Source organism: Salarias fasciatus, chromosome 7 (genome assembly GCF_902148845.1).
Source record: "Salarias fasciatus chromosome 7, fSalaFa1.1, whole genome shotgun sequence".
In the NCBI taxonomy this organism is placed as follows: Eukaryota; Metazoa; Chordata; class Actinopteri; order Blenniiformes; family Blenniidae; genus Salarias; species Salarias fasciatus.
Window position 1 is genome coordinate 22,576,167 of NC_043751.1, and position 17,045 is coordinate 22,593,211.

Here is a 17,045-nt window from a genome sequence, read left to right on the forward strand (position 1 = left end):
TCCTTCCAGACAGGACTTTGTGTGAATATACACCAAAACACTGATAGCTTCTGCCTTTTCCCAAAATTTCACATCACATTTGACAGTATTTATTGCCCTTTCGCACTCTTATCTGTGCTTCATTGCAGCCCTATGCGTTTCTGATAGGAGTCTTGGGAAGAGTTTTATCTGAAAGTGGAGTCAGATATTTGAACATATGCATCTCAAACTGTCTTCAATCCTTTTGTGGCTCAAAAGTTTTCTTTTTCTTATGCATCAGTGATGAATATCGCACATCCCTGCTGCTGATGTCTCGGACTGCTAATAAACTTGTTACACTTTCTGTGCGAGTCTTAGATATTTTAAGGTCGTGTGCGGCTCTATTAATTCTTCCAGAGAGAACTGAGCGTCCATGAATTATTCAGGTCGAGACAACAAAAATTATTTACACTTTTGCTGTGAAATAATTCAAAACATAAACGAGCAGGACGCCAGAATTATTTTTGGCTACTGGTCATTCATAAAGCGCAGTCCTGCGTTGGTTTCATCACGAAGGCTCCTGTGATGGTGGTTTATTAGCTCCCGTAAGCCGTGCTGGACCGGCGGCGCCGTGAGCGTTCAGTCTACTTACTGCGCTGGTGGTGCCATCTGTGTCTGTTAGCCTCTGGTGCAGGTCAAACCAGACCGTCTGCAAAGGAGAAGCACAACAACAACAACAGCGGCAGCGTGTCAATCAACAAGACCAACGACAGCAACTACTACAAGAGCAGCTTGAAGCAGACAGAAGTCACTCACAACGGGAGGGATCGCTCGACGCGTGGGCGGTGGAGGTGGGAACGAAAGCGGCGTGTTTGGAGACGCTAAAGGTTACACTTAAGCTTGTCGGGATGAAATGAGAGAAAAACGTGGATGCACAATATGAAACAGAACAGCTGGTGGGATTGCAACATGCAAATTTAGTTATTACACCTGGTACACTTACGGCTTTGCAGTAGAGCTTGAGTTTCATTCTCCAGTTATTCATTTTATTATCAGGAAATATTCCTCAAAATATGAAGCCTGCATCACTGAGCAAAGAAAAGCTTTGACTGTCAATGAGTTTGATCTGGATGGATGGATGGATGGATGGATGGATGGATGGATGGATGGATGGATGGAGCAGGCAAAAAGCCAACATTCTCACCTGATCCAATGAAAGATATGCAATTTGGGCCACTGATTGGGCCACATGGAAAACAATGACTGATGGAGGGCTGAGCCATGATCTATGACCAATCCTGCTCTATATGAACGAGTCTCTGAATAGAAAACATTATGTGACATGGATCTGATCAACAACTGTTCCTGGTAGGCATCGGTTTAGCTGCATGTGTTTCCCTCCATATTTTTTTTCTGGTTACAGTGACTTAAAGCGAGATCCAAGAACACAGCGATTTGTATTCCATACACGAAGCACGAAAAAAAAAAAAATTCTTTCACTTTAACTTTATTGATCTTAGAATATTCTACACTAATCTTACGACTACACTCCGACTTTTTTGTGTGATTGTTAATTCTGCTAACTAACAACACAAAAACAAAACACAGTAAGTCAGATGTGTTGCCTGCTTCATCCAGTTCAGGGTCACAGGGTGGAAGAACTGATGTCAGCTGACTACAGGCGGACGCAGGGTATCAGCAGTTCATCAGAGGGCACAGAGACAGTCACACACACTCAGATCCACACCTTCAGGAACACCAGGACTGGCGCTGATTGTAAAAATCAGTGTAGACTTGATATTGCATGCACACACGTGAAAGTTCCTCTGAGGCTCACGTTTGCCTCCATGACACCATGAACTCCAGACCGCACAAAATGCGACGCGTCAGTATTTAACATGTTTGAAAAGGAAGCGCAGATCAAAGAGAGACTGCAGTTATAGTGGTGAGAGGTTTTTCTTCCACTGGCCCTCCATGACTTTTATTATTTTACTTTATCCAAACAGGTTTTCCAATCTTATCTAAATGTTTTCTGTTGTTATTTTCACACTTCTTCGTCTCCCATGTTGCTGTTTTTTCTTGTTGTTAGTGATTTTAGGATTTATTTGCAATAAGTTCAATAACTTCTTCAACTAACACATTCATCTTCAAACCATCACAAGGATGAAAGATCGTCTCCAGTTGATCGTTGTTGTATGATTGACTCAGAAAACGTATTTAAGAACTTATAATTAAATTAAATTAATATTTACGTCTGATGCCACTCATTATTTTTAGCTGATTTTTAGTTTAGCATACTGTTTAGCACGCCTTGAAGAGCATCTCAACAGCTGGCCACAGCAGCCCCCTCCAGGATCCTGGCTGTTTGAAATAAAAAATCTGGACTCATCAGCTTCACCATTAAAACCGACTCAACCTCATTTGGGATCCATTTTGAAATTCAATCAGTCTTCCAGAATCAGATTTGACTAATCAGAAGTGGCAATTAAAGAGTGAATTCCCAGCCTTCTCACAATGAGTCACTGACACTTCAGTTTAATTCTTAACATTTTTCCTCCTCTTTTGTTGCAGCTTTTGGAAAGCCTAAAAAAAAAAAAAAAAAAAAGAAAAAAAGAAAAGGAAAAGGAGAGCATACCCTCTGCGCTCCTACAGTAATGAGGATTGCTCTTATTAGTTCCTGCTTCAGTGGAGGGTTTTAGCAAAAGGTCAATTAAGCGAAAGAGACACAATTTAAAGTAAAGTGAAGTTCAAATACGCTTTTCACACAAGTCATTAGCTGAGTCAGTTGGCCTGGTAGCACAGTGACTGCTCGCCAAGATGATGAGACATCGATTTTCGGTTGTTTCCCCGCTTCTCGCCGCCTGCGAGTCAGAGTTACATAAAGCCGCTCGGCTCAGTGCGGCGGGTTACTGTCACCTGGGTAACTGATGAGGATCGCTGTTTGAGTTCGGCATGCGACGACTCCGAGGGGTCACTGAGACTTTTACCAAGCTCAGCGTGTAGAGTCGGGGCGGTGAGAGCAGCACACACACACAGACACACACCGAGTCCGGGGATGAAGAATTCAAGCTTAATGTGACACAGTGTGGTCTGAACACAGCTGGACTGGAATGAAAGCCGATGTATGTTACTGGTCACATAACGCGTTTGGCTCAGCGCCTGCTCCTTTCTTTATAAACCCCACCGAAACCCTGTTTTACTTTGGTTACCCATGAGCTTTTCACCCAGCAGTGTCTTTGAAAATAGCCTGCATGCTTTGCCCGCATTTATATGAGAATACATCTGTGTAAGAGTGCTACAAAACACAATATTTACTAAACCGATACGGTAGAATTACGTAGAATCATGATCGAGTGAAAAGTGCTGATAGTTTACAGTCAGGGGGTAAAGGGTTTTTCTGTGTAAGGTTTGCATGTTTTACCTTGTTTAACTTCCACAAAAGATGAGTCAACACATGGGTGACTGAATGAATGGATAAATGAATGAAATGTACCTTTGGTTCATTCACAAGACATGCAGCAACAGCAGCAGACTTTTACATTTGTGTCTTTGTACAGCTGCTGGGTTTAGAGCCAAAAATGTCACTTATATTTTCCTAGATTTGTAATCAGTAAATCTGCATCCATATCACTCAATACATCCGGCACTTAAGAAAGGATTAAGATAAAACATTTATAATGTCATGAATTGATGCTGTCAGTCAACCCAACCAAACAGACGCATCGTTTCTCGTGACCTGCCTGAAGCTTTCCTGCTGAAGCTCCGTCTCTTGTTAACACTGACACGTGCTGCACAGCCAACATTCATATGTGGCCTATATTTCATGATATTATTAGGATTTGCCAATTAAAAAGTAACATATGGCCACATACGGCCCACAGGCCGCAGTTTGGACACATCTGGACACATCTGCTCCAACCCTTAGAACATAGCGGGTCTCACAATGATCTGTGACCCACATAGGGGAAAATATTCAACTTTTCAAGTTCACTGTCAATTAGAACCGGGTGTGATATAGATGCCAGTGAATCACAGAGAAAACAGTTTAATGACAAAACAAACAGGCAGTGGGCTCAGCTGAGCTCCTCCATATGATAAAATTCATGGCATACTCTGCACGTGTTTCTTCACGTCTACAAACTCCATTGTCCTCTTTCCTCTTCCTTCTTCAAAAATCTTCTTCACGATTTAATTTTAAAAACAATCAGCTTGTTAGCATTCAAACAGAGTATCATACAGTTAAGCCTTCTCATCCTGAGACAGAAAAACACCTTTTCTAGTCTGCAGCACACGCACAGAAAGCAAGAAATACTGGTTATTCTGTCAGCTCAGAACAGCAAAGACAAGTTTTCCAGCACGTCGTCAGAGAGCAGTGGTGTCAGCACGAGGCCGTGTTTTCATCTCGCCAGGTCCAGCATTTATCCGTGTGTGGCTGCTTTATTATTCATTCGGCAAACAATTGGTGTCTCTCTCCCTGACACGGCGTGATAATATCATTTCCTTTCCCGGACACCTGTACCGTCTTGATGCGGGAGGTAACACCCGGTCAGGCAGGCAGACGGGGCGACACAAAGCTCTGTTTTCATTTCATTTGGAGCCTTTTCTGAACACCGGAAAAAGACCATTCATGGGATTTTCTATATCTCTCATCATTCTGAAAACACGCTCACTCTGATGACCCATATGCCTTCTTTTCATGTGTGGAGATTTTTTCCTACTGTGCTTATGAAAAGGTGACGTGAAGGTCACTTTCTCCTCAGAGAGGAACTCTGCAAACCTTCCAAATCATATGTTACGATATCAAATAGTAAAAAAACACATATTTTAATAACAAGACATTTCAATGGGAGCCTGAGGAAATTGAGTGTTTTTATTCGAGTCTTTTTTTTGGACAGATTTCATCACAAATTAGCTTTTAGGTTCTTTTAATGATCATTAATGTATTTATTTCTGTATAAAATCATTGAAGACAAAGAAAAAAGCTTCTAAATATATTTGAAAGCCTAATTCATAACTATAGCCCTACACTGTTTTTTTTTTTTTTATTATCTGAAATTGTTCGGTGTTGTAAATTTCCCCGGCTGATACAAGTCTCTTTAAATTGAGCTCATTAAGCAGAACTAAAGGGAACAGCCTAATGAAAGCACCGTCACCGTCGTCTCCACCGTTCTGCTGCTGCAGCTTCCAGGCTTCAGCTGATCGCTGGTGAGGCTTCGCCGCGGCGGATGGAACATAAATTATTCCTGAAGAGTTTTTATTGCTGTCCAAACAGGTAAAAGTCAAACCTGACCATGCTCAGCCGACTGTGAGGAGATCTCCTTTGTGCCACAGCGACTGTAAACAAGGCAGCCACTGTAGATTAGGCATCGCTCTCTCCGGAGGGCCGTGGGGGTCACGGCCGATTACTCACTAATTCTTTCAATCACTCCTGTAAAAAAAATAAAGGCGCTCACTCAACTGAGCCAAACTGTTCTACTTAACCCTCTGCAGAGCATTTTGAGTAACTTCCTCTCTTTTTTCACCTTTTTTTCTGAAATATGAACAGAACAAAACTACTTCAAACCTCTCATGATCATCTTTGTTTGCCTGAAAATGGCTTTATATGTTCAATACTAATACAAGATATTTATATGAGAGCAATTCATGCATCTAGTGAATAATAATAGTGTCATTTTATGCTAATAAGAAATTCTAATGTTAGTTTTTGGTACTACTTAACTCTAAATTCTGCAAAAAGTGTGCTTTAGGTTAGTTTTACACTTTGAAACAGGTTTTTTTTTTTTCCCCCATAGCGATTACCCTGAAATCTTCAAATTACGATGGTGAAATATGCCTAGTTGTATTTTTATAATAAAGGGTTATATTTTTCTTTTTTACAAATATGTGTTAAAAGGGTTAAATATGAGCGAGTTATTACTGTAAAAATCTGAGGGTTGTTCTGTGAAGTGGAATAGCGGCTGGTGGGACACACAAGCTGTTTCTTCGTCTTGCCTTCCCCTTTCCTAATGCGATTCCCCGTTTCTCCTCCCACACCTTGCTTGCCTTCCTCCCCCGTGGCAGGACACAGTGTTTAGTTATTCTTAGCTCTTTCTGCCGTAGCGGCTTGCTCTTCCAAAGACAGCTGAGTCTGCCGGGGCTCCATTAGCCTTAACCTGTTCAGTACAGCATGGAGGACAGCGGGGGGGGCGGCAGGGTGGAGGGTGGAGGATGGGGAGCGGATGGATGTGGGACTGAAGGAAGGGAGAAAGGATGAAGAAGCTTCTCCAGCTTGAGGGGCTGCAAAGATGAAGAAGCGAGGAAGAGGCCTGTTTACTTCATGAAATCCATCACTCCATGTTAATGAACTCCTGCTACCTCTCCACTCCCAAGGCTTTCATTCTCTGCTTTCTCCATTTCTCCTTTTTTTTTTTTTTTTTTGTTGGTCGTTTGTGACCTTTATCATGTTGCAAACACGCACAATCTCTTTCAAGGCGAGTTAATCTTCATCTTTGCTCAAGCAGAAGATCAGATACTTAAACTAAAAATGAGGAAAGTTGCTGTTTAACTTCTTTTACACCTTCTGAATTCAACAACTAGTCGTAAAACTTAAGCACAAAGTGCAACCAACTAACCAACCAACAAGAATAATAATAGTTAATCGATTAATCAAATAAATAGTAGTCACTGTAGTGTAAGGGTGAGGGAGCCATAGCTAAGGTACATGACATTTCAAATGAAAATGTGCTGTTTTAATGTTTCCGTTTTAGAAAAGTTAAGTATTAACACAGCGGTGTTCGGAAAACGATGTCAGAGAAACACTGAAACTGATGTATTTAGCATGTAGAGCCACACATTAGTGCTGTTGATTGTTTTTTGTAATGAAACGACACGTGCAGAGAACAGTAAGTGATAAACATCAACAACGGAGAGTACACAACATTCAACAAATTGGAATTGAATTGGCCATTATGCATGACTTTCAATTATTAAACGACCCACATGGATTATACTTTTCTGTGGGTTTGGTTCGATAATCAAGAGAATCTGGTTTTTGTGTGCGAAGCTGTGCAGCAAAAACAAAAAGCATTCAATGCCGTCTGCTTGTATACTTTATTTCACTTATATTCTTTTATCACAATTGATAATAAATTAAATCAAGCATCATAAATAGTCTGGGGAGCCATTTGGGGCTGGCTTTGTTTTTAGTGAACTGCGCTGCAATTCCAATCACTATAATAGATCACACTGGATCCTCTATTATCTTATTAACACTCAGTAAGTAGATACACATTTTTTTTCCATCTCGGGATTCATCTTATATTGTTGGAAATTGTATTTATCTCTCTTTTAAATAATGCCACCGTTTGTGAGGAGCATTCATTTGTGGGATGATTGGTGGAGCTGAGAATACGCCAAAAAAATCACCAACATCTTCCCAGCTAATGCAAAATATGACTCCTCCAGCTGAAGTTGACGTATCCAGAGTCACAGACAGGTCTGTTTTGCATTTAATCATATTGTGTTGAGATCTGCTCGTACATAAATAGAGGATAAAACTCTAATAAGAGAGCAAAGGAAAGAAAATGTGCACAATTTCAGACGACTCACTGTCAACAGATCCTGTATGGAGGTAAATCAGTCCCAATCCCCCACACAGCAGTCGCAAGACGACTCTGAGAGGTCATTAGATGATGAATAAATCAGACAAAATTTGCCCCTTTAGGACCCCTAGAAATTATTCAAATCAAACAAGTGCTCTTGTCTCAGGGAAACGTAACCTTTTAAATGAGGGCGCTCGAGCTGACACAACTGGTCACGATCCAAACGGTTCGAAATTATGAACCCAGACTTTCCCCTAAATTGAAATGTTTTATTTTTGGCATCCCACACGTGGGAGTTGGAATATATTTAATTTATGAATGACTTTATCCGCTGAATATTACAGTTCGTGTGCTAGTAAGTGTGAATTACTTAAACTGCACAAATTGACATTCGTTTTAAAAAAGCTTTTGAGATTGAAACGCATTTGAAACAATCTAAACACTGAATACTCTGTCATACAGGAGCAAGTGTGTCCGATAGTTATTTGCAATAAACATCAATGGGTCCACTGTATGTAAAAAAAAAAAAAAAAACTCAATTCCCCAAAAGACCTCAGCGTGTTTTTGTGTTTTTACGTGATTGTCTTTCTTACCTTGTTCTCCAGCCGTCCGATCAGTTCAGCCAGGCGGTTGATCTGAGCCTCCAGGCCTTCTTTCCTCACCTCCACTGCACCTGCGACACACACAGACGAGCGCAGCGTGAATCAAACCGTGTGAATGCACATCACCATGCATCGCTTGGTCCTGATCTGTGACAACAGCTGATGGAGCTCCGTTGTACTCGAGCGCATTCAGCTTATATTGGAGTGAAGCGACCAGACTGCTCATGGCCACGTCTCTCATTGTTGCAGTATTTATACCCAACATGCAGCAGAGTATAGATGGTTCATGTCACTGCGGTTTATTTGTAGCTTTGTTGTGCTAGCATTATATCTGGTAATTCCATGTAAGTCTTCCTTTTTTTTGAAGTACTTTAGATTGTGTCTAATACATTAAAGATGTTATATAAATAAACAGCCCTTTATGGACATTAAGGTGTTGAGAGGATGCGATTCCTCAGATTTCATGTACAACTACCTGTAGTTATAGAAGAAAAGAAAAAAAAAGATTCAATTCTTTCATCATGAATATTTCATGTATTTCATGAGTTTCAAAGGTAACGATAAACAACCAATTATATGTGTTTATCAGAAAGCCACCCTGGCTTGTTCAAAGACAGTGAGGGAATGTAAGGACGGGGAAGCACACTTCTTTGAGGTGCTCGGTATAATTGGTGCTTTGTTCCATTGTGATTAAAAACCGCCTAACGACACTGGAATCTAAACCACCAAAGCAGCTCCGGATCTAAACTGTTTATACTCAGATCGAACGCATCGACTCTGTTTTGCACTTCACAGAGTGCAGACCTTTAATCAGTAAACAATGATAACTGCGATCTAGTGAAGGCGTAAAACTAAAAACAAATGTAACATAGTGGCCGACGTGAGCTCATAAGATATCTGAAAATAGCTACTAATTACAGTTACTATAATCAGAAACTTCTTCTTGATGAAAAACCCTAAACCTGTACATCAATGTGAAGAATTTACTTATCACTGAAATCATCTAAATCTTTAGTATCACTTCAGTGCTAAACATGTTGCCATACAAGCTAAGATCATTCTAATGTTATATTTCAGACATTGTATATGAGCAAGTTTGCATCTTGATGAATTCATTCAAGTCAGAATTATGAAAAGAATATAAGCTTTTTGTATCACATTGCAAATAAAAAGTGACTGACTGAATCACAAAGCCTTGAATTGATCATATTCTATTAGGGACCGAGCACCAGAGGGCAGGGACCCTATTGTTCTTCTAGTTGTAAATATGTCTTTGGTCAAATCTTACCAGGACTTCTGACTCTTATTTTTAGAGTTAGCGAAGGTCCTCACAACAAAACTCAAGTAAAACTACATATTTTAAATGAAAGTGCAAAAGTGTAAATTTAAAAAAAAAAAAGAAAAAAAAAAACTCATTGATGAAAAAATATTGTGATTAGAGAGCCAAGAATTGAAAACGCTTCATTAAATTACCGCATGCTTTGTCACATCTGACTCGCAGAGAAATGGAGTGCACAGAGCTGCTATCCTTGGCTGTAATACCCAGATGCAAACTCATTATTTATGTGTTTAAATGCTTAACATGGAGCTTTTAAAGATTCATGAGGTTCTATAGTGATGTGCAACCCTTCAGCTGGATTATTCCTCTTTTTCTTGACTGTCTTTACTGATGACGACTGTCTATTTGTGTGTGTTCGTAGAACATGTGATTCCTCTCATTTAGCCCATATTTTACGTAAATGCGACAGCCGATCACCTTCTCGTTCTTCTGGTTTCTCTCTCTTGACTCAGTTCCTTCCTACTTTTCACCCTCTGTCTTCTTACTCCCCAGCACCCCCCCCGAGCTGCTGGCCTCGTTTCATCCCCTGTTGGCCCCTCACAGCTAATTGGAGAGCGGGCTGCCCACTCTTCATTAAAAGCTTTAACAGCCAGTCAATTAGGAGCTACCTCCATCCTGAACACACACACACACGCACACACACACACACACACACCGAAATCACAGCCCGTAACCATGGAAACACAGATAGAAGCCCAGTGGTCATTTCAATGAACTTAGACAATAAGTGGCCCGGTCAATTATAGAAGTGTGTGAAGAATTACAGTCTTCAAATTTTGTGTGTGTGTGTGTGTGTGTGTGTGTGTGTGTGTGTGTGTGTGTGTGTGTGTGTAGGTGTGTGTGTGTGTGTGTGTGTGTGTGTGTGTGTCGGTCGGGGGGTTGGAGGCGTCTCTATTGACTTTCTTCTCAATTAAAGCTGATTTGAGTTGCTCCACATTCATCTAGTTTCAGTTTCCACTCAGTGTGAGTGCGTTTGAATGTGCCTGTAAATGTGACGACGCAAATGAAGAAAAATGGTTGCGTCGTCTTTTAGTTTTACATGAGGGTTGCAGGTTCAAACCCCAAAGCGCATGGCAGCCGCATCCACTGTGTTTGTGAATGTGTTTGTGAATGGGTCAATGTGATTAACAATGTGAAGTGCTTTGAGAGCGGTTCAAGCCTGGGAAAAGCTGGAAACTATACGAGTGAAATCCATTTACTGTTTACTATACTCACACACTTATTCTACATGTGACACCACCCACAAATATACCATGTCTCTTATGCAATAGACCAAAGCAAAGCAGCACAAAACTGTAAATTGGAAAGAAAGCGACAAATTGTTTTGAACCGTTTTCCAGATAAAACTCTGGAAAAAAAAAAAAAAAACAGCATGCGTTTGTACTCAGCCCTCCTTAGTCAATATTTTGAAGAACCATATTTCACTGCAATTACACCCAAGTCTTTTGGGGGTATGTCTCCCCTAGCTTTGTACATTTTTTTCCATTCTTCTGAATGAATTTTAACACAAACACACGTGCCTTGATACATTCAGTTGATCTGGCTGAATGTTTAAGGGTGTTGTCCTGTTGGAAGCTCCATTCCGCTTTAAGGTATCTACAGCCCCCTTTAACAGGCTTTTCCTGGACTCACCATGTCTCTGCTGAACATCCCTGAAGCATCCCTGACAGCATGATGATACCACTGCCATGCAGTGTCAGTCGTACTCCATAAAAAGTGGTTTGTATGATTTCTTCTAAATGCTGGGAGCATCCTCCAAATTGGTGTGTGGCAACTGAAACGTTCAGCACGCAAAATCATAATAAAAGACAATTACGGTTAATGTAGGAACAAAGAGAACAATTCCTGTTTCAATGCACATGCACATATTGATAATGTATATAGATAATATAGACACCGTTAAAAGACAGATGATAAGACATTGATCATTAAACACAGACAAGCAAGAAACAAGGCTAAAGTTCACTGTCAAATCTAGAAGTTGTGTTTAAGGTTAAAAAGTAAAACTGCAGGTGTTAACATTGTCTACTGATGTAAAAGAAAAAAAACTATTTTAAAAATAATATATGGGACACTAAACTACACAAACCCACAAGCAAATGTTTGGTAGCAATTTGTCATGATATTAAATGGTCATTACTTGGAAATATTTAAATTGCTGACTAGTCAGTTAAGCAGGGGGTTGGTGATTTATTATTCCATTTCACATAATCTGTTTGAAATGTTGGTTTTTGCTGTAACTGTTTGCTCACGTCAGACAGAAAACCCCAGTCAACACTACATTTGTGTAAAATCACTTCTCCTTCCAGAGCAGAAAATTGGATTTCGCCTTCAAAGCCGCCAGACAGCTAATGTCTGTAATGTGATGACACACAAAACAGCAGCAGTGAGCGTTTACTGTATGCACATTAACAGGCTGTGGGCTTCTCCACTGCCCTCCTGACACTGGCCTACTCATCCACTTCCACCCACTCAACGGCTGTCTCGAGCTTTTGAGACGCCTTGTCATACATAAATGCATCATTTGTTATTTTGTAATTTATGACTTCCACTTTTACTACAACTCTCGAACCAAAGAGAACAATAACAGTAAGAATCGTTGGCTTGTTGTCTAAACTGTCTTAAGTACAGCTCGGCTCACCGGCGTGAGCAGACGGTGCGTTTCAAATGTCTGCACACATTCATTTCAACAGATTGTCAAAACAATGCTGGATTGTCTCTCAAGTGCAAAATTCAGCACAGCTGGATGTGCACAACAAATACACACACAAGGAACAGACATTTCCGATGCGTTCAACTAATCAAAATATTGTGTCTGGTTAGAAATTATGTTTGTTTTTTTTTCAGCAGGTAATGGGATTTTAATAGAAAGTTTGGAGGACTACAAGAGCAATTAGTATTATTTCATTGTAATTAAAAATAAATAAATAAATAGTTGATTAAACTGACAAAACTTTGGCTGAAATTATAGATTGAAGGACTTCATTGAAGTAAAAGCAAGAAAACAGCAATAAAATAAAGCCTATGAAATATCATCTAAGCCAGTGGTTCCCAACCTGGGGTCCAGGTTATTGTTATTTTGCATAAATTAGATTAACTTTCTCTGATATGTTTGATTACTTCCTTCAACAAGTCCTCCACTAATGCACTGAAAACCCAATAATTTGAACTGAAATGTTGAATTTCAGCCCAAACTCATTTCGCAATATGAGGAAAGGATAATCAGTACAGGCATCCGATAAATCTACTCAGGTAATTGGCAGCCCGGGAATATAAAATCTTAACCATTAGAAGTGTCACAAAGTTGCTGTGCAGCCTACTAAAAGCTACAATGACATTACTGTACCTTTAGGTCTACAGCAGGTTTCAATATAATTGGAGCACTGCAAAAACAATACCTGAAATACATGACACTGAAGGGTAAAATCACTTTTCAACTTGAATTTATCTGGAAAAACAACGCTCAAAAGCGGTGACAGTTTTTAAAAATGTCGTTAAACCTTCATTTTGAAGTTGTGCACATTGACAGAAAAGCCTTTACTTGCTTGTTGTCAGTCAGAGGCATGTCTACTGTATCTCCATAATCAATAAACACTGTTACAGTTGGGGGGAAAAAATGACAAGTGACTAACAAACTCTTTCACATGCTGTTTTCACCTCAGTGCATTCTGCCAGCCAGAGGTGCCTAACAAGACACACAGTGCAGAGTGTTTGCCTTACAGTACTTGTACAAAGTGTGAAATTGACTGCTCAGTAAAGCCCTCCCACCTCCAGCAATTGCCCTCATATAACTCTGCACAGCAGGCCTGTTGGGCCGGGGATCTCTCTACATGTTAAAGTGGAGCGCACGGAGTAAAAGAGACACTCGGCATTTTAAAGAGGCTGGCTGGAGTGCCGTGTTATTTTTTAACCACTCCAGATGCACGGCGTTAAATTGTAAGGAATTAGCTGCAGACAGAATTTGTTTGCTAGCTGCACATGTTAGTATCTTCTGCTGAGCGAGGAGGAGCTGGAGGAGAAATGGGAAGTTATAATGGTTGTGTGGGAACACTTTGTCTTGAGTATATATACCACACAAAGGTACACAGCCACATGTAAATAATGCAAGAAAGACATGTGCACGTTTTGTGTAAGTGTTGAGCTCCATCTTTCTCTGTGGTGTTTTTTGATAAACTGAAGTCAATATGAGTTTTGATAACAAGATCTAGTCCAGGTTATTTTGTAAAGACACCATTTAAAAGACAATATTTTCTTTAAAAGACAAAGACTCTGAAATGCTAAAGAAGGGAAAGAAAAAGAAAGCAGATTTTATTGATCCGTTTGAGAAAACCTATTTTTCTTCATTTACCTGTTCATATTTAACCTTCACTATAAATGGTTTCAGTGCTGCACCCGGGTAGCTCCTGGGGGTTAACGGCTTTGCTCAAAGACCCACACTGTAACTTGTTGGCAGCCTAAAGACCCTGAAAGCCCTCCTCTCCAACCTCCTCTGCTCTCTTTTTTCCTCTATGTGTTACATTGCATGCTCATATAAATAGGTTGTACATTGCATTTGTCTGCATTTTGCAGGTGATAGAATAACACATCGTGTGCACTCAGTATTTATTGTTCAGATGAGGGCTTTAGCATGATGACTACAATTTGATACCAAGATTTGGACATGTTGATGGAAGAGATTAACAAACCTAATGCAGCATGACAGTAAATCTGAATTTGGCAAAAAAAATTTTAAAAAGTCCCCGAGTTGACATGAGCAACAGAAGAAATTCAGGGAATACAAGACTGAAGCAGTCCACTAATAAAAGTTGTGGAGAGCCAGATGAAGAGATGCGAATCACCTATCACATCTGTCTGTGTGTGCGAAATACAAAGACTGCACCCATTTCTCTACATATAATACATTAGTAGTTTAAGTTGTCTTACTTTTTGATATTTGGGATCTTTGGGATTTTTGTTTTTAATTCTTATAAGTAGGCAAATTGGCCGCCTTGTCTCATGGTGGTTTGCAGCCTCGAGTGATGGTGAGGAAATCCCTGGCTCGGCCTTCTGTGTAGAATTTCCATGTTATCCCTGTGTATATATATATATATATATATATAGGATTTCTCTGGTACTCTGGTTTCCTCTCCCAGCTCCCAAAAAACAGGCTGTTATGGTGAGTTTGTGTTTTATTTGGTGACCACAGGTACGGATGTGAGTGTATGTGTGTTATTGTGCCTCTCTGTGTGTGTTTGCTCTGTGATCAATGGATGAATACATGGAGCAGTGAGAGAAAAGAAAAACCGTTCTCACTGTTGAATCTTATCTTGAGTCAATATCAAGCTTCTTTGTTTTGTTTCATAGAGTGTAAAAGTTCAATCTGACTGTAGGGAGTTTGAAAATGTTGTTGAAAACGACCTACAGCGATACAGTTGATTCAAGATCAGTGTGAATAAAATCCACTTTAGAAAAACAGCTACTGTAAGATATTGTGAAGCCCATTCTCAAAACACACGATTAACCCTGAGAGGAACTGCTAAGCTTGGTTGGTTTCAGTTGGTTAGTTTTTAGTCAGAGGTCCATACTTTCAGTTGCAAAAAAAAAGAGGGATCGGACCTCACAACTGTGGTGTGTGCCCAGGTTTTGGTCCCCACAGTGGCAGTAAAACTAAAACACACATGCACGGCCATTTGTGGAAAGAAAAAAAGAGCAAAACAAAAACTTCAAGGCTATTTCCTGTGTGTATGTACAGCTAAAAGTGTGGTGTAGAGGATTCGGGAGCCATTAATCAATCGACTTGTCCCGGCTGAAGACAAAGCACAGTTGACATCAAGGACCTCGGCTGTCAGCCTCGCTGCTTTTACAGCCCGCAGTATGAAAGAGAGGGGGACGGATCGGAGGAGAAAACAGAGTGGAGGGAAGGGGGAAGCCATGATCCTGACAGAGAGTACAATAGGATGCTGTTACATCTTTGACTTGTTTAACAGTGGAGCTGCATCAAAGAAAATATTAAAAGAGAAAGGGTTTATACTGTGCGTATTTTAATCATTCCTGCTTCTGTGAAACAATGATTAATGTATTGCATGTATGAAAAATGCATAGACTAAATTAATAATTAACAAATTATTTGAAAAAATGTACAGAAAGCCATTTTTATCAATATATTCTATTCATTGGCTGCATTAGCTTGTTATATTAGCAGAGTGAAATGTGTGTTTTGATAGTACTGATATCTTGCATGTTCTACACTTTTTGATCTATTTGATTTAACGCAGCTGTTTATTACTCAATACCTCTGAATGCATCAAAATGCTGCATTGACGTGAATCAGGTGAGTCATGATCATCTTCCTTTAGGAGCCACAAACAGGACGGTTTCATCTCCACCGGCTCAGCGAAATAATAATGAGTGGGGCTGGGACTTTAATATTTTAATTTCTACAATGTATTACAGAAATAAAATTACGACGCATTTTTCACTGCACCTGAGAAACTCGCTTTAAGGCCCTGACATGCCGATCGCACTGGAGCAACTCAGGTAACAGCAGCCATTTGCTACATTACCAATGAAACCTTTTCACAAAAATCCAACTTTTGCTCAAATGTCCAAATAACATGAGACAAAATGTCTGCCTGAGTTTCACTAAAATGATGAAAAGTATCATCAACTAGTCCGTTAGAGCATGAGCTGAGTTTATGTCCTGAAGCAATATACAGAAACTCAAAGCAAGTGAACAGTGCAGATTAGGAGGTTATTAATGGCAGTAAAGCAATGAACCAATGTGCAGATTTTAACTCCAAGGCTGAGAGGCCTTTTCTGACTTTGCTTTAAACTGAGCTACATCCTCAACACTCTCTCCAGATCAGTGGCAGACGTCAGACTCGGGAAGCTAAAGGAGCTGAAAGTCAGACCATTGAGCTGTGATTTATGTACGAGTCAAGTATTGATTTTGTTCCCATTGCAGCTAAAGAAACTTTTCAATGTCTTAGGAGGAGAGGGGAGCTTTTTCTGTGAAAGTCATTTGAGTGTAACCTCATTCTTCTTCTGGAAACTAAAGGAAGGGTGAAAAAGAAAGCTGCGATATGTCAAATAAATGTAATTGCATCTTTAATGCAAAAATATGTAGAGAATGCCCTGTAAATAACAAGTATTACAAAGCAGCACAGTGTTAAAGGTTCATTAATAAGATATTTCTCTTCAGGCTGTTGTATCTTTTGGAGGTAGTATGAGAAAATAGCCTCACAGAGATTTCTCTTCAGTGTCTTAAAATGCCTCAGAAATGTTTCATTATCGAAACTGTTTACTTTTTTTTCCATCAAATAACAGTGGATGTATTTCATTTATTTTTTTAAACACCACATAATTAAATAAGGTGCGCCCGTTGAGCCGGCCTCTGAAGGAAACTGAGACGAAGTACGCTCAAACAGCAGACTGCCATCATTATCCAAGACACTTTACCAAGCAAGCTTTCTAATCATAATGTTTTATTCATCTCAGATGACATGAGTTATTGCAGTTATTTGGTTGATTCATTTTATTTTAACATAAATTTTTAATCAACCATCGACTTAGTATATTTTAGCTATG

General features: G+C 39.8%; 1 protein-coding gene across 2 annotated transcripts in view; it reads right to left on the reverse strand.

The window, feature by feature from the left end:
* necab2 (N-terminal EF-hand calcium binding protein 2) overlaps positions 1-17,045 on the reverse strand; it is a 137,911-nt gene that overhangs the window by 32,233 nt on the left and 88,633 nt on the right. The window contains exons 8-9 of one of the 2 annotated variants that reach the window (XM_030096062.1): positions 8,132-8,211; positions 611-667 (exon numbers count right to left, since the gene is read on the reverse strand). In XM_030096062.1, the coding sequence (XP_029951922.1) occupies positions 611-667; positions 8,132-8,211 (137 nt within the window). The remainder of the gene's footprint in view (positions 1-610; positions 668-8,131; positions 8,212-17,045) is intronic. The other variant, XM_030096063.1, reaches the window with a different exon arrangement.